The sequence below is a fragment of the Cetorhinus maximus genome, chromosome 29 (assembly GCF_964194155.1).
Source record: "Cetorhinus maximus chromosome 29, sCetMax3.hap1.1, whole genome shotgun sequence".
NCBI classification, from domain to species: Eukaryota; Metazoa; Chordata; class Chondrichthyes; order Lamniformes; family Cetorhinidae; genus Cetorhinus; species Cetorhinus maximus.
In genome coordinates, this window is record NC_135907.1 from 2,993,972 (window position 1) to 3,012,881 (window position 18,910).

General features: G+C 43.4%; 1 protein-coding gene across 4 annotated transcripts in view; it reads left to right on the forward strand.

Moving 5' to 3' along the window:
- The window catches only part of LOC144669551 (histone acetyltransferase p300-like), a 116,636-nt gene extending 99,396 nt beyond the window's left edge, over positions 1-17,240 (forward strand). For all 4 annotated transcript variants that reach the window (XM_078532030.1, XM_078532031.1, XM_078532032.1 and 1 more), the window contains 4 exons: positions 5,461-5,628; positions 11,603-11,764; positions 13,149-13,430; positions 14,147-17,240. In XM_078532030.1, the coding sequence (XP_078388156.1) occupies positions 5,461-5,628; positions 11,603-11,764; positions 13,149-13,430; positions 14,147-16,363 (2,829 nt within the window). In that variant the 3' untranslated portion in view covers positions 16,364-17,240. The remainder of the gene's footprint in view (positions 1-5,460; positions 5,629-11,602; positions 11,765-13,148; positions 13,431-14,146) is intronic.
- The last annotated feature ends 1,670 nt before the right edge of the window (positions 17,241-18,910 follow it).

An 18,910-nucleotide genomic window follows, 5' to 3' on the forward strand; every position in this document is an offset into this window, starting at 1 on the left:
AGTCGATGCTGAGGACTCCCAAGGCAACTCCCTCCCGACTGTATACCACTGTGCCGTCACCTCTGCCTGTGGGACAGGACATACCCAGGGATGGTGATGGTGGTGTCTGGGACATTATCTGTAAGGTATGATTCTGTGAGGATGGCTATGTCAGGCTGTTGCTTGACTAGTCTGTGAGTCAGCTCTCCCAATTTTGGCAGTAGCCCCCAGTTGTTAGTAAGGAGGACTTTGCAAGGTCGACAGGGCTGAGATTGCCGTTGTCATTTCCAGTGCCTAGGTCGATGCTGGGTGGTCCGTCCAGTTTCATTCCTTTTTTTGTGACTTTGTAGTGGTTTGTTACAACTGAGTGGCTTGTTAGGCCATTTGAGGGAATTTAAGAGTCAACCACATTGCTGTGGGTCTGGAGTCACATGTAGGCCAGACCACGTAAGAACGACAGATTTCCTTCCCTAAAGGAATCTGGGACAGTCCTGGTACCTTATCTATTTTCAGTAAAGGTAGGCTCCTCCTCCTCACTTCGGCCTGGGTTGCATCTTCTCCCTTTGTAAAGATGGATGCAAAATGCTCCTCTTTAACACCTCTGCTATTTCTGCTGCCTCCAAGTGCAAATTCCTTTGTTTTAAATCCCCAATCAGCCCTACTTTTTCTTTGCCACCCTTTTATTATTTATATGCTTATAGAAAACCATACTTGCCACAAGCCTAGCCAAGCTGTTCCAGTACAGCTCCAACACTGGCATCTACCCGGCTATGTGGAAAATTGCCCGGATGTGTCCAGTACACAAAAAGCAGAATAAGTCCAACCCAGTTATTTGCCACCACATCAGTCTACTTCCGATCATGAGTAAAGTGATGGAAGGGCTCATCAACAGTGCTATCAGGCAGCAATAACCTGCTCACTGACGCTCAGTTTGGGTTCTGCCAGCGCCTGTAAGCTCCTGACCTCATTACAGCCTTGGGTCAAACGTGGACAAAAGAGTTGAATTCCAGAGTGATACTGATTGCCTTTGACATCAAGGCAGCATTTGACTGAGCGTGGCATCAAGGAACCTTAGCAAAACTGGAGTCAATGGGAATTGGGGAAAACTCCCTGCTGGTTGGAGTGACACCTAGCACAAAGGAAGATGGTTGAGGTTATTGGAGGTCAATCATCTCAGTTCCAGGGGATCATTGCAGGAGTTCCTAGTAGTATCCTAGGCCCAACCATCTTCAGCTGCTTCATCAATGACCTTCCTTCCATCAGAAGGTCAGAAGTGGGGAAGCTCGCTGATGATTGTACAATGTTCAGCACCATTCGCGATTCCTCAGACACTGAAGCAGTCTGTGTCCAAATGCAGCAAGACCTGGACAATATCCAGGTTTGGGCTGACAAGTGGCAAGTAACATTTGTGCCACACAAGTGCCAGGCAATGACCATCTCCAACAAGAGAGAATCTAACCATCACATCTTGACATTCAATGGCATTACCATCACTGAATCCCCCACTATCAACATCCTGGGGGTTACCATTTACCAGAAACTGAACTGGACTAACCATATAAATACTGTGGCTTCAAGAGCAGGTCAGAGGCTAGGAATCCTGCGGCGAGTAACTCGCCTCCTGACTCCCCGAAGCCTATCCCACCATCTACATGGCACAAGTCAGGAATGTGATGGAATACTCTCCACTTGCCTGGATGAGTGCAGCTCCAACAACACTTGATCCTTAACATCATCCAGGACAAAGCAGGCTGATTGATTGGCATTTCATCCACAAACATTCACCCCCTCCACCACTGACGCACAGTGGCAGCAGTGTGTACCATCTACAAGATGCACTGCAGGAATTCACCAAGGCTTCTTAGACAGCACCTTCCAAACCCACAACCACTACTACCAAGAAGGACAAGGGCAGCAGATACATGGGGAACACTACCACCTGGAAACTCCCCTCCAAGCCACTCACCATCCTGACTTGGAAATATATCGCCGTTTCTTCAGTATTGCTGAGTCAAAATCCTGGAACTTCCTACCTAACAACGGTGGGTGTACTTACACCACATGGACTGCAACGGTTCAAGAAGGCAGCTCACTACCACCTTCTCAAGGACATTTAGGGGTGGGTAATAAATGCCGGCCTAGCCAGTGACCCCCCACATTCCATAATTGAATAAAAATTTGTATTTTCTACCTGACATCTGTCGTACACGCACTTCTTTCTTTTCATCTTCATCTCTCTCGGCACCCGTCTGGATTTATTTTTTCTACCTTTCCCCTTCAAGGGAATATACCTTGACATTGCTTGCAATACGTTTTCTTTTAAGGTGGCCCATTGTTCATCCACCGTCTTTTCTGCCAGCATTTGATTCCAACTCACTCGACTCCGATGCATTCTCATCCCATCGAAGTTGACTTTCCCCAATTAATTTTCCCTGCCCTGGATTGTTCTTTGTCTCTTTCCATGGGCAGCCTAAACCTTATGATACAATGGTCACTGTCCCCTAAATGCTCTTCCACTGATATTTGATCCACTTGGACCAACTCATTCCCCAGAACCAGGTCTTACTGTGCCCAACCTCTTGTTGGACCGGAAATGTACTGCTGCAGAAAGTTGTCTTGAACGCGTTCCAGGAACTCTTGGCTCTTGTTCCTTTGCGCTATTCCTATCCCAGTCTATATTCTGGATAATTGAACCCCAATATTATGATTATTCCATAATATTTGCACTGCTCTTTAATTTCTTTGCAAAGTTGTTTCTCTACATCCCTTCCACTAGTTGGTGGTCTATATACTATACCAATCAATGTTATTGCACCTTTTTCATCCCTTACCTCTAGCCAGAGAGATTCTGCCCTTGATCCCTCTCAAACATTCTTGATCTCTGGCACTGTAATGTCATCTGTAATCAATACTGCCACCTCCCTCCCCTGACCCCACCGGCCACCTTTTTCTTCCTTTCCTGGCTCTTCTAAAGACCTTGTATCCAGGAATATTTAACACCAAGTCCTGACCTTCTTTGAGCCAGGTCTCCGTTATAGCAATAAAATTATAATTCCATTTGTCAACCTGTGTCTGCAGTTCACCAGCCTTATTAGCTACACTCCGCGCATTCACATACATGCAAAGTTACCATGATTTAGGCTTTTCTAATTTCCTCCTTATTCTGACTGCATCTAATAACTTACTACTGCCTACTCTAATTCTATCAAACTCTCCAAGCATTCTATTTACTTTGATACTACTCTGATATATGCTCCTTATCAGTTAATACTTCGCACTGCCAGTTTTTCTCTTCTCCACTGAGTTTCCCTTCAGGTTCCCATCCCCTTTCCAATCTAGTTTAAATCCTCCCCAACAGCACTAGCAAACCTCCCCAGAAGGACATCATTTCCAGTCCTGTTGAGGCATAACCTGTCCTCCTTGTACAGGTCCCACCTGCCCCAGAACCGGTCCCAATGCCTCAAAAATCTAAAGCCCTCCCTCCTACTCCGTTTCTCCAGCCATGTGTTGGACTAGGTGGAATGCTCTTTCAGAGAACGAGTGCAGACTCGATGGGCCAAATGGCCGTCTGCACTGTGAAGATACTGTGATACTCAATCTTCCTATCCTTATGCTCACATGGCACTGGGAGTAATCCTAAGATTATTGCTCTTGAGGTCCGCCTTTTTAATTCCCTTCCTAACTCTCTAGAATCTGCTTTTCAGGACTTCATCCCTTTTCCTACCTATGTCATTAGTCCTAATGTGGACCACAACCTCTGGCTATTCACCCTCCCCCAAAACAATGCCCTGCAGCCACTCTCTGCCATCCTTGGTTCTGGCACCAGGGAGGCAACATACCATCCTGGAGTCACCTCTACGGCCACAGAAACGCCTGTCTGCTCCCCTAACTATGGAATCCACTACCACAATGGCACTGCCGCTCTTCTTCCTACCCTCCTGTGCAGCTGTGCTGCCTGTGGTGCCACAAACTTGGATCTCACTACAATCCTCAGAGGAACCATCTTGTTCACCAAAATGGAAAAACAGCTAGAGAACCTGGTAGCCTCAGGATTCCTGCAGCTATCTGCCTTTTTCTCTTAGATACTCACCCATTCCCTCCCTGCCTGTGTACTTCTTAGATGTGGTGTGACCCCCCCCCCAAATGTGCTATCCACGTAAACCTCAGCCTTGTGGATGCACCATAGTGACTCAAGCTACCACTCGAGTTCCGCAACCTGGAGCTCAAATTTCTGTAGCTAGTGGCACTTCCTGCAGATGTGATCATCGAGAGCACTTTGTGCCTGCACAGCTTTCCCATATCTTGCAGGGTGTCATGCCACATGGCTGAACAGCACTGACATACCTTAAACTTTATATAAAGTGTTTACTACAATATGGTATATAACAACTTACCAATCGTCTCCTCTGTGCTGTGTCCAAAAGGCCTATACTTAGCAACCAATCAATTTACAGGACTCTTGTGATGTCACTTATACATTTTACCTGTAAACTCCTGGCTCTCTCTCTCCCTCTCTCTGCTGCCATATGGACTCTTATGACATACAATCAGCTTCTTACCCTGTAGCGAAGTAAGAGCTAGCTACTAGAGGCTGAGGGAAGGTAGAAAAAGAAAGGAGCACCTCTTTCCCCTCTTCACCAAACTCCCTCACTCACCAAACTCCAACTTAAGCACCCTAATGCATCCAAAGCAGCACTCCTGTGCAGTGCAGGCCACTGTTGGTGTTTATACTTCACATGTCCCTGCCTCCGCCACCATCAACACCATCACTCTGATTCTCAGCCTTGTATAAGTGGTAGCACTCTCATTTTGGAGTCAGCTTGTTATGGGTTCAAGCCCTACATCTGAGTTGGAGGTACCATGTTTGGATAAGGCCCTCTGGAGTGGAGGTGGAGAGGGGCAGGGGGGAGAGGTACGCAGAGCTTCTCTCAGATTAAATTTGAAACATGCCATGTGGGAATGACAGTAGATTACTCGCCTGCTACACTCAGTAGGCCAGCTCATCACCATTTTGTAGGACTGAACTACATCTTTGTTGGCATTTGACATCAGTTAAAACATTACAATGTGTCCCCTCATTTTTTTATGGGTGGCCTTTTCATTGTGCACTGACCCCTTAAATTTTTTTGCGTAACTTAGAGGGAACCTTGCCACTGTTAATCGTTGAGTTATTTTTAACTCTTTTTAACCTTTAACAGAGTTTATTAAACCAGGCACCACGGTTAAATGGCAAAGCAATGGCAGGAGTTTTTTTTTGTTTGAAACTGTTTGTAGCTGAAGATACTTTGCATAAAATGGATGTTGTTCCTAGATTTAAGTTTGACTTATGACGTTTTAAAAATTGAACCATTTCAAAATGTCTGGGGATTAAGGTACTGTTTACTAGATGTTTTTATTCTTATACACAACAGAATAGCTAGCAATCTTATTGAGCAATATACTGAATGATAGTTGCATTCGTAATGTGCTTCTCCTTTGCAGGATATATTTAAGCAGGCAACAGAGGATAGGTTGACCAGTGCAAAGGAGTTACCGTATTTTGAAGGTGACTTCTGGCCGAATGTGTTGGAAGAAAGCATCAAAGAGCTGGAACAGGAAGAAGAGGAACGCAAGAGGGAGGAAAACAACACATCTAGTGAGAGTACTGATGTAAGTCACCAGATATGGCCATATATTGGGGTTGTATCCAACTGTCAAAACAGATGCACAAGATAAAAGGACCCCTACAGATACTATGTGCCGTGTGCGAATTCTAAAAATTGTTTTAACGTTTATAAATCGGACCATATTCACCTGTCCTGAAATCAACATCTGTCTGCCAATTGGTACACTAGGGTTAAAAGAGTCAGCCTGCAGAATAATCGCTGAAAATGGTGAATTCACTCAGGAGATTTCTGTTTTCCTGTTCACTTGCTGAGAGAAGTGTTGAACTTCTGCCATGTTGGACTTCTCTCTACATGCTAGCTTTTCTTTCTTTAATTGGACCTAAATAATTTGTACTTGTTATTCCGTAACTTACAAAATGTAACAGATATTCTTCATTGTTTCCTTTTTGCGTTAAATGAGCTGTAAAGTATAGCTACACACACACTAACAGGTATCTTTAAGGTGGTTTGAATTATTTTTTCTCATTAAGGTGAGGAATGTGAATGCTGAGGAATGGAACACTTTCTGTTTTATTGTCAGCATCAAGCATACAGTACAACTACCCTCAAAATATATCACATCTCCCCTGTTATATTTTCCTATTCGGCATTTAGTGGCACTAAAGAGTTTATTTGCCCTTTGCCTGAATTAGTTGCCAAACTTCCTAGTCAGGGCACAAAGGTAAGGAAGAAAGATGATTCACAATATCATGTGGTTCATTTGAATTAATTCCTTGGCTTATTGTCTTAGGAAGGAAAGAGACCAAATTAAGTCACTTACGTTGTGAAAAGAACTAAAATGAGTTCGAGACAATTAGACTTTATTTCTGGTAACAGAAGTGCTTGCAAATATGGGGAAACGGCAGGTATGTGGGGTTAATTGCATGAAAAAGCAACAAGATTGTTGGTCTTAACAGTCTTTTCCCAAGTTCTTTTTTAAAAACACACAAAATGCTTCCCTCTACACAGCAAGTTAGTTATTCGAGTAATCCCATTCAAAGGAGCTGTAGAGCATTTCAAACAACTCCTGTTTTATTTTAGATTTGCAGCACATGAAGCTTTTTCTAACCCGTGGTTTACCTTTCTGTTTGAGGGTGCATGTTAAGAATGTTGGGGTTTTTTTGCCTGCCCTTTATTTTCCCGATCCTTTGTTTGGTGCTCCTATGCCATTAGTTGAAAGGGCAAACAGTGTTTTGTGACTGGACCCTGCCAATGCTCTTGAGCTAACTCAAGTAGTCTATCTACATGAATTAAACCTAATCCTTTAATTATTTTAAAGACCTAAATCAAACCTGGGTCCTCCATATCATTCACCTTGTGAGAGGACCAGAACTAAACACTATTCTAAATAAAACCTAATGTACAAAGACAGTTTTTTTTATGAGTTGTATTTGATTGTCCTGACAGTGCATCTTTGTACGTGGCTACAGTGATCATAGACCTTCAGAGATTCATGTACGGTGACACCTAGGTTTTCTCCCGCTCAGCAGCCTTATGCCCACAACCCTGCATGTTGTATGTACATTTGGCATCAGCTCTATGTATGTGAATAACACTGCATTTATCTCTTTGAAATTATTTGCCAAATGTTGGCCCATTTGCCCATCACATTCAGAGACTCCTAAAAGCTATTTTTCTCATATAAGGTTCTAATATTCTCAGAAATCTTTTTATCATGAAGTTCTGCCTGTCCATCTGTTTTTTTTTCTGTACTACTTTCTCTTTCCATCTCTTGAGCCTGCATAAAAATGTGCAAGATCTGTATTTGTTAAAGACTAATGGAGTTGTCATTGTTTATGGTGAATTGCAATGTGAGTGGTGTTCCTTTTCTGATGTTTTATCGCTCTATGTGCATGTGTCTCCTTTTCTGTGTCTCATGCTTGCACACTCATACTTTGGCTTCTCATCATTTCTGTGCCCATATGCTTCTGTCGCCATTGTCTGAAGCATGTCACCATTGTCACTGCCCCATTCTGTCACTTTTAGCCACTCTGTTCAATTTCTTTAATGCTCCTTATTATCAATGTCATATTATTGATGCTTTTTCAGTTCTTACATTTAACCGTATTCTCAATTTTTGTCTCCTCTCCCTCACCCTTTTTCCCTTCACACTGATCCTTGTCTTTCCTCATCCTCTCCCTTTTTTCTCTCTTCCCCTCCCTGTTTCTTTTTCCCTTCTTTCCCTCTCTCATATTATCCCTTCCTTTGCCTCACCATTTCACTTCTGCCTCACATTCTCTTGTTATAATGTGGCAGATGATGTGTGCCAGGCAGACCAAATCCACAAAGGAAAATGGTCACACTATCACAATGGTTTTGCAGTTTGTATTTATTATGAGAAGATGGCTGCACTGAATTCATAAGTAATAAATCCACCAAGACCATTCGAGATTTTGAAAATTAAATTAAATTAAAATATTTATTAACAAAATAAAAGATTTCAAGCATATACATAAGACTACAATTGCTTACTGATATAACTCCTAAAATTCCTAATTTACCCGACCCCCAGTTACACCCCTTTTACGGCAACAGTCCAAGATAGATTTTAAATTTAAAACAGAACCAGCAGTTAACACAATACCCACTTGACAGTGGAATTCCAAAAGACTTTTCCCCAACTTCAATTTTGTTATAAAGCAGACTTATGCACAAATGACTGAAGGCTTCATTAAGGCTATTTCACACACTCCTCTTAGATCTTACATGGCCTTCTTCCACATGGCCTTTCATTCTCTTTTATATATGTTTCTCTCTTTTAATATGTAAATTCTATTGTCCCATATGTCTTTGAAACTGTATCTTCCTCATGGGAAGAATAAGCACATTCCTTAGCATTGTATATCTGGCTAGTTGTAAACAGACTAAGATCCGTTTGAAATCCAAATCCCTTCACTTTTCTAAAAATGCAACTTCTCTTCACAGAGCTAAGCGAGCATCCTACTCATTGGCATGTCGAGGACCTAGCTTCTTTTGACGATTTAAAGCTGGCAGTCGATTTGACTCCGAATATAATTAAGCCACACAGACAGACCCAACTATTCTTACCCCCATAAACCTACTTCACAATAAACCAGAAAAATATTATGAAAATTATTATACTTTCATCACACTGTCCCCTCGTAATTTCCCCTGTTCCTCATTCTTTTCCTTTTCTAGCCCTTCACTACCAGGATTCCTCCTCCATGGTAGTATCATACCCCCAGGGCTCATTTGCCAGTGTGTCTGCCTGCTTACTTTTTAAAGTGCTCGTTTTGCATACATTACACTGATGATATCTGTTAGTAATTTTTATGAGTACTTTATAAAGAAAGCAGTTGCTAAAGAACAGCCATCGAACCTGGAAGGGTTGAAGGAGGCAGCCTAATGTTAGCACTCTAGGTGCAAAGCTAGTAAATTTATAACAACCCAGACTAGCTGAAGGGGACTGGTGGTTCTTAGATGGGTGAAACCAAAGTGCACAATGCAAGGGAGAGCAGGGATTCATCACCTCAGTTCCTACAGGCTTTATTCCTTCTACATCTCCAGCATGGATCCACTTCTCTCGTACACTGCTGGCTTGTGTTGCACTGGTTCCAGCTTTTAAAATTCCGTATGATGCCTGTCTGAAGAAGAATGTTGTATTCATTCTCCTAAATCCTGTAATTACAGTGCCGAGATGAAACTTAAAATGTCATAGAATTCATCCATAAGTCAGTAGTTTATAAAAGAAAATTCAACACTCTATGGCCATTGAAAAACACAACTCCCCCTCTGTAGTTTCATTCATTTTTTTATACTTGAGCAGTGTGTATGGTTCTATTCCTGTAGATATCAATCTTGTAAATGCTGGGCACTCTATAGTTTTGGTACTCGTTTATTGCATATGATACTGGAAATTATGTTGAGGTAGACTTGAAAACACGAGAAAGATATGTGGTCCAATAAGCCTGCCCAATACTACTTTAAAAACCACTAATTTTGCCTTGCACTGTTTACAAATTGCAATCATATTTTGCCAAGAATTTTTTTGAACCTAAAGTTATGACTTGCTATCTGAATGTATCTTAAATTGTGAGACAAAAGATTGTGCTGATGCTGGAGATATTGGGGCCCAGATAGTTGCATGGGGTTGAGTTAGCAGCCAGGAAACTTGGAAATGCCAGGCAGGAGCTCATTAGAACTATTTTACTCCACTTCCTGTCTGGCAATCGCCCAGATCAAGATGCTGACAGCTGTCGGGTGGGTAAGCGAGCTGTGCAAGGCAGCAGCTGGGAATGGTCCCAGGCAATCAAAGTTGGGGGGAAGGACATGATGGAACTACTAGGTGGGAGCGAGGGATCATAGTACCTTTGCTTGAGGGACTGGTGAAGCATTCTTGCTCCTCTTGACCCACAAGCACTGCTGGATCTGGCAGCTCCTTCTACCCCTCAGCTGGGTCTCCCAACCCACGCCTGTTAAATTTAAATAAACGATTGCCAAAATTTGAGTGAGAACAAACTCATGAGCACATTAAAATCACTGACCCCCTCCTCTCAGAGCAGTTTACTCGGCTGTAGTTAAACCTGAAGTGGGCATGTTCAGAGCTGGTTGAGATTGAGTTTCACATTTTTCCCAATTTAAACCTCTCCCACTCTCCCACCCATTATGGGTGGAGGTGTAAATGGTACTGTCTTACCTCTCTTAAACTAAGCTTGCACCGGACACTTGAATACTGAGAGAGGATGCTTTGAGCACCGTAAGCCTGAATTCACTACATTGTACTGTATCATTACTGATTTGGCCCATTTTTCAGTGAAGGACACCTCCAGATCTCAACAATTATCTACCGAACTGATAATTTTCGGATGATTTCTGAGTTTGGATGTATTAAAGTAAAATAAGAGGAGCTTGTATGAAAATGTTTAAATTGTAATATTTCTTGGAACAAAGAACTTCAGTCACAGTAGCATGAAACAAAACGCTTGGGCCGTGACCTCCCTTGTGTTCTGAATGTGAAAATAACATGTTTATTCGCTAAAGCCTAACTAATTGTGATGATTCTTTTTTCCTATGATGTTTTCAAGAGTGGAGGTGTCACCATGTAAAGGTGCAGCAAAAATAGTCGAATTGCCCCTCTTTTTTAAAAAAAAAAGCAAGCACTTGCTGCATTCTGCTCCCCTCCCCCACAACGTTCTTTAAAACCAGCCCTAGTAACAGCTGTTAGCAATTCATGGCATACCTTTCAAATGTACTGATTTAACCAGGATTTCCTGAATTTAACAACATTACTTAGAAAGCAGCAATGGATGTGCAGGACCCAAGTTGGCAGAACCAACTGATTTGCCAGTTGATTAGATAGTTGCACTCCTGTCCTGAACACTCTTTAGAGTCATAGAGGCCTACAGCACAGAAAAAGGCCCCTCGGCCCATCGAATCTGCACCAGTCAAACAAGTACCTAACTATTCTAACCCCATTTTCCAGCACTAGGCCCATAGCCTTGTATGCCATGGCATCGCAAGTGCACAACCAAATACTTCTTAAATGTTATGAGGGTTTCTGCCTCTACCACCCTTTCAGGCAGTGAGTTCCAGATTCCCACCACCCTCTGGGTGAAACAATTCTCCCTCATCCCCTCTAAACCTCCTGCCCCTTAAATCTATGGTTATTGATCCCTCCACCAAGGGGAAATGTTCCTTCCTGTATACCCTATCTTTGTCCCTCATAATTTTATACACCTCAATCATGTGCCTTCTCAATCTCCTTTGCTCCAGGGAAAATAACCCCAGTCTATCCAATCTGTCCTCATAACTAAAACTCTCCAGCCCAGGCAACATCCTGGTAAATCTCCTCTGCACTCTCTCTAGTGCAATCACATCCTTTCTATAATGCGGATTCCAGAACTGCACGCAGGTTGAGAGACCATGATCATAGTGAAATTGAATTTAATGTAACTTTTCAGGAATAAGATACATACTTGAATTATTGCTGTGACTGCTAAATTTACACATCTTTTCAGGGAAAGAAGGGAGACAGCAAAAACGCAAAGAAAAAGAATAACAAGAAAACAAGCAAGAATAAGAGCAGCCTGAGCCGAGGTAACAAGAAGAAACCAGGGATGCCCAATGTGTCCAACGACCTCTCGCAGAAACTTTATGCCACCATGGAAAAACACAAGGAGGTACAATTCTCTCTCTAGTCTGTTCTGGGTAATTACTGATTTTTTTTCCCCTCCGCCCCTCGATTTATGCATGTCTGCCTGTATCAGATTCAGATAAACCTGCTGCCATTTGGTTTCTGCAGATACTGCTCTGAAATCAGCCATTACGCAAAGCATCAAGTCATTCCCACCCTTTCTTCTTCCCCGCCCCTTAGATTCACTAGATATCTAACCATGGCAGCACAAAGTCAACTGAGAAATTATGGGCAAATATGTATTCCACCGCAGACCTGAGGCTGTAGCATGTGCTGCATTATTTGTGCGCTTTCTCATTCCTCCAAATATTAATTTGTAATATCTTTGAATGTGTCGTCATAAAATAAATCTAAAGTTTATTGAAGTCTTATTGAAGCAAGATTTAATGGGTAAATGCACCATCTGGTGAGGTACTAAGCCATACAGATAAGGAAAGATCAGCTTTGATCTCAGATCTGTGCTACGTTAGCTGATCTCAGCTGGGGCAGTGGTGCAGGTACTGTCCCCAGTTCCCAGGATTTTCACCTGATGGTTGATGTGTACTTTTTGTTGCTTGGTGAGGACAGGCATGACGGTGATGCCCTCGGCAATTGAATACTTGGCTGCCATTCATTGTTCAGGCTGGCACATAATGAATAGCCTTGAGCAAGTGCTGCCTGGACATTTAGAATTGTACCTTGTGATTTGTCACTGCCTGGATAGTTGGGAGAAGATCAAGGCAGGGAAGAATGAATTGGAGATCCCTTTTTATTGATTCTCAACAACAGGCCCATCACACAGCTTCTGTTGTTGCCTTTGGAATAATGAGTACTTTTGTGGTTAAATTGCTGATGCATTTTTCAGGCAACTTAATCTTTATGCTATGGTTCTGTTGCATTTTTTTGTGAAATGTTGCACTCTGCATTAGGGCATCAGATTTTTTTTAAGTATCTGCAAGTGAAATATGAAGGACTCATAGTGAAATAGTGGAAGCAACATCTGAAGAATGGTAAAATTAGTCACTTTCCTGGGAAAGATTAAAGATTGCATCTGGTAGCTACCAGTAATACCAAAATACATTTTTGGATAAATTTAGGACAGTAGACTGGCTTTTTTTTTTAGGTGAACAACAGTTGGAATGGATTGCTAACAAAATGGTATTTTGGGATAAGACTCTTAATAATTAGCTGGATGGGAAGTCAATATGGTAGTTGTTCTGTATGGACCAGTAGAGTTCTATTAATCAGTTACCATCACAAGATGGATTCAGAAGAAATTGGGAAATTAGGATTTGTATTTAGGCATGAAAGAGAAATTCTCAAATTTAAAAAAAACTTGTGAATTGTATTTCATTTCATTGAATTTTAATTGTTTGAATCTTGTTTTGCAGGTGTTTTTCGTGATCCGGCTGATTGCAGGTCCTAACTCAAACTCACTGCCAACCATCCTAGATCCTGACCCACTCATCGCGTGTGACCTGATGGATGGACGTGATGCCTTTCTCACACTGGCAAGGGACAAACACATGGAATTCTCATCACTGAGACGAGCCAAGTGGTCAACCATGTGCATGCTGGTAGAACTTCACAATCAGGGCCAGGATCGCTTTGTATATACGTGCAATGAGTGCAAGCACCATGTGGAGACCAGGTGGCACTGCACTGTCTGTGAGGTGCGTGCAAGTCTTAGTTTGTTATTCCAGAGCAATACAAAGTATAAAATAATGTACTAAAGCATTCTACATTCAAATGTGAAGGACTCTTAGTACAAGCATGTTTGTTGTAGGTGTTAGGGTTATGGCAGGATCTATGAACACCTCATTTACTTAATTGTATTGCCTGGTCGGTTAATACAGAATAGACCACGGATTGAATTTATACTGGGTGGTCTATTTGGCTCAGTTGGCTTTACATTTACCAACTTGAGCCACTCAGGAGCACAAAAACTACAGGGGTAGGCCACCCTGTCCTACCATCTGCTGGAACATGGCTGATCTATACCTTGGCTCCATATTCCTTGATAACGTTATCTAATTACCTGTCACTCTCAGTATGCAGAACCACTTGCTGATTTCACTCCTGAATGGCCTAACTCTATTTAAGATTGCCACAGGAAATAGCTTCTCTGAATCTCCACTGTGGAATCATTTTAAACACCTTACTTAGATTACCATACAACCTTCTATCTCAAAGGAATACGAACCAAGTTTATGCAACCTGCCTTTCTATTTTAACCCTTTGAAGCCCTATTGTATACATTTGTAAAGTGTTCAGATTATATTTTAAGAATGAATTGCTAAATGTGCTAAAATAGCAACTTTGCTAAGTGGCTATTAACGTTTAGGAAAGTGTTGGGGAACTAATTTTTTTCTAAATCTGTTTTCCCTAGGATTATGACCTCTGTGTCAACTGCTTTAACACTAAGGGACATGAGCACAAGATGGAGAAACTAGGCCTTGGTCTGGATGATGAGAGTAACGCACAAGGGTCAGAAGCCAGCACTGGAGACTCGAGGCGCCTCAGCATCCAGCGCTGCATTCAGTCACTGGTCCATGCCTGCCAGTGTCGCAATGCCAACTGTTCTCTGCCATCCTGCCAGAAGATGAAGCGGGTAGTCCAGCACACCAAGGGGTGTAAACGCAAGACCAACGGTGGATGCCCAATATGCAAGCAACTTATTGCGCTTTGTTGCTACCATGCTAAGCACTGCCAAGAAACCAAGTGTCCTGTGCCGTTCTGTCTCAACATCAAGCACAAGCTTCGACAACAACAGCTACAGCACCGTCTCCAACAAGCCCAGATGCTACGCAGGAGGATGGCCACAATGCAGCGGGGCGGAGTAGGACAACAAAGTCTGCCTTCTCCAAGTGGCACTGCGCCCACTACTCCAACAGGGCAACAGCCAAGCACCCCGCAGACTCCTCAACCTCAACCCCCAGCTCAACCACAGCCGCAGCCCCAGCCCCAGCCCCAACCACCACCACCAACCAACATGCCTTCCTACAGCAATATGGCAAGAAGTCAACCACAAGCCTCTATACCGCAAGGCAAGCCAACCGGACAGGTGGTATCTGCTGCCCAAGCTGCACCTCCTGCTCAACCGCCGCCACCACCAGCTGCAGTGGAAATAGCCATGCAGATTCAAAGAGCAGCCGATGCCCAGCGACTGATGGCACAGCAGCAATCTTTCCAGCGGCCCGGAGTAATGAATCCTCATATATCACCCATGAATCAAATGCCCGGAATGAACATGAACCCACAGCAATCACAGAGAGGGCCCACTCACACGGAACAGGGAATGGGACCAGCCAGCATACAGCAGGCACAATGGGGACAAGCTGGAATGGCCCAGACCCAGCAACATCCACAGGGAATGCAAAGACCAGTCATGCAGATGAGTCAGCAAGCCCTGCAAATTAACATGCAACCCCAACCACCACCACCCATGTGCCAAGTTACATCAGGAGTGCCTCAACCCAACAGAGGTGCCATTCCCCAAGGAGCCCTACAGGACTTACTGCGGACACTCAGGTCTCCGAGCTCCCCTATGCAGCAGCAGCAAGTGCTCGCTATTCTCCGCTCCAACCCCCAACTCATGGCTGCTTTCATCAAGCAGAGGGCAGCCAGGTACCAAGGAGGCCAGGGTCAGCCAGGTATGCAGAGACAGCCTGGAATGCAACCACAGCCAGGAATGCAGTCTCAGCCAGGTCTTCAGGGGCAGCAGGGCATGCATGGCAACCCAGGCATGCAGAACATGAGCCCCATGCAGCCTGGAGTTCAACGGCCTAACATGCCTCAGCAGCAGCAGCAGCAGCAACAAAGCATGGGCGGGATAAATGCACCAGGACAGCCCATGAACTTTAGGGAACTTTTGATGCAACGCCAGCTCCTCCAACAGCAGAAACAACAGCAACAGCAGCAGCAGCAGGCGAACCCTAGCATGGGTGCTGGAATGGCTAACCAGTTTCAGCAACCTCCAGGATCTGGTTATCCCATGCAACAGCAGCAGCAGCAACAGAGGATGCAGCATCATATGCCCATGCAGCAGGGAACCATGGGTCAAGTGGGACAACCGATGGGGCAGATGAGCCAGCTTCCACCAGCAGCAATGGGGGCAGAGGGAAGTTCCAGTCTCCAGGCTCTCCATCAGCGAATTCTCCAGCAGCAGCAGATGGGTTCTCCAGCCCAGTCCAACTCCATGAGTCCACAGCAACACATGCTCCCTAGCCAGGCCCAGTCACCTCACCTCCAGGGCCAGCACCCATCCTCCCTCAGCAACCAGGTGCGGTCCCCGCAGCCTGTGCCTTCACCGCGCCCACAATCCCAGCCACCTCATTCCAGCCCGTCACCCAGGATGCAGCCTCAACCGTCTCCACATCACGTCTCGCCACAGACTAACTCCCCACATCCGGGAATGGTAGCTGCCCAGGGAAACCCCATGGATCAAGGACACTTTGCTGCTCCGGACCAGAGTGCAATGCTTTCTCAACTTGCTAACCCTGGAATGGCAGGCTTACATGGTGCCCCCAGTGACCTTGGCTTGGGTTCTGACAACCCGGACTTAACAGGCACAAACATTAATCACAATACACTAGACATCTTGTAGCATTTTGGGAGCAAATTCTCATTTTTCGTCTTTACTTAGGGTTTTTTGTACTGAAAAACAATTTTGAAATTTCTAGGGAAGACTACTTCCCCAGAATTCATTGAACTGCAATTTATTGAGAAAATAAACTGAGGGATGATATTATACAAAGAATATATTTTTTGTTATGACTGGTGAACTGCCAGTCCCTTTTTTTTTTTCGTTTTCCTGTTCTGTTGTTTCAATTGCAGATAGCCCATACCAACATTTTTTAAGAGAAGGAGAGTTGAATTCATATTTTTATTTTCTAACTTCAAAGAATCTTGTAAGCATTTGTTCATTAACGCAAAGCATTTCACAGAAGAGAAAAAACAGCCTGTGCTACAGTATACATCCGTTTTTTTGACAGCAAAGGATTACGATACCTCCTTGTGTATCCCCTTCTTCCCTTAATTTTTTTCCACTTCTATACAAGAGTTTGAGCAGAAATTTCAAAGTATTAATAATTTGTACAGGTAGAATGAGAGACTATTGCACAAACTGGCAGCTGCCAAAACGTCCTGCGGATGTAGAATATTGTGGGGTTTTTTTTTTCAATTTAATGGTGAACATTTTGCTTTTTATTTTATTTTTTGGTGCGACTATCGAAGGATTCTTTAAAGAGACTGCGTGGCTGATTTTATTGAACACATCCCTTGGTTTTTCCTCTTTCAGACTTCTGTGTAAAACTTGAAAAATGGGCAAACAGAAAAAAGAAAAAAACCTATCCAGAAACGTGTAAATCATGCAATTTATTGATAATTACTTATAAATATGAACTTTGGATCACTGTATAGACTGCTACAATTGATTTTTTTCTTATTTACCATATTGTTGAATAAACTGTGTGCAACAGCGACACTGCCTGTTTTTAATGGATGCTCTCTGCATATTTTGGTGCTTGACAGGAGAAAGCAAAATAAAATTGGATTTCCTTCTGGCGGTCAGGTTTTGCAGATTACTCGCTATGTAGCTGTGCTGGTGGGAAGTAAGCATTTCTTTTGGGGCGGTGACCTGTGAAAGAGGGCTGAGGGCAGGAGGTGCTGCTTAAAATAATTATTTCTACACAGGAGCAATTTGACACAGAGCCACTTGAGGTATTAAAGCAGAATGCTTGGTCAGAAAGGTTTTAAGGAGCATATTAAAGGAAGAAGGAGTGTCCAAGAGGGTTAGGGAGGAAATTCCAGTGTTGTAGGCCCTTGGTAGCTTGGTACCAATGATGGAGCAATTTAAACTCAGGGATGCTCAAGTGGCCAAACTGGGAAGAGCACCTTGGAGCATTGTAGGCCTGGAGGAGATTACAGAATAAATGGTGAGGCTATGGAAGGATAGGAAAACAAGGTTGAGAATCTTAAAATTAAGATTGCTTACCTGGGTGCCAGTGTAGGTCAGTGAGCACAGGGCTGGTAGATAAACAAGTCTTGGTGCCAATCCAAACACAGGCAGTAGTTTAGGATGTTTATGGAGGGTAGAATGTGAGAGGCCAGCCCAGGAATGTGTTGGAGTGGTCAGGTTTAGAGGTGACAAAGTCATGAATGAGGGTTTCCGTAGCAGATAAGTTGTTGCAGCAGCAAAGCCAGGCAATGTTACAGATGAGCATTCTTCATGATGGCGTGGGTATGTGGTCAGGAGCTGATCTTGGGGTTCAATGTGACACCAAGGTTCAGACAGGCTTCACCAAGGGGCATTGTGCCTCTTATGATCCTAAAGGAAAGGCTGGGAGGTAATTTAATATTCCAGCTGTTTCTCAAGTGTGCTTATGCAATTCCTTTCCATATATTTAGTCAATCAGAGAGGTTGTTTTCCACATGTTTATGAAAAAAGGCATAACCATGGCTTGAATTGATGCATGCAATTAGAAAATTGCATCAGACCACTAGTCTCACTACCTGTAGCACATAGAAAAGTTGAACAGATTAAAAAGATCACAACCCTTTGTAGTGTAAAGTGTCAACTTGATTCAGTTGGTAACCCATTCACCTCGAGTCAGAAAAGTTGAGAATTCAGATCTCGTTAGTGACTAACGTATAATCGGGACTGATGAAGCTTTAAGGGGGTGCTGCATTTTTGGGGATGCTGTATCTCCATTGAGACATTACGCCAAGGTTCTATTCAGGTGAATATAAAAGATGCCAGAGCACTATTTGATAAAGTTTGCCCGGTTGTCTAGTCAGCATTCATCCATCAGCCTACACCACGAAAAACATATTCACATGCTGTTTGCGGGTCTATGCTGTGCGAAATTTAGATAAAACACAATCCATGGGTTATAAAGTGATTTAGGAAATCCTGAAGATGTGATGAGGTGCTATATGAAAGCACGTTTTGCTTTTTGATGTGTTTTTAATTGTTCAAAAGTTGATGGTTGGTTTGTGACATGGGGTGACTGGCTGGGAGCAGTTAACGAGTGTGAATTGACAGCCAGGGTTCTGGCTCAGTCCATAGCACCCTCGCCTTTGACTCAGAGGGTTGTGGGTTCATGTCTCACTCCCGGAAACCAAGAACTGTGATTGTACTCGAAAGAGTTGC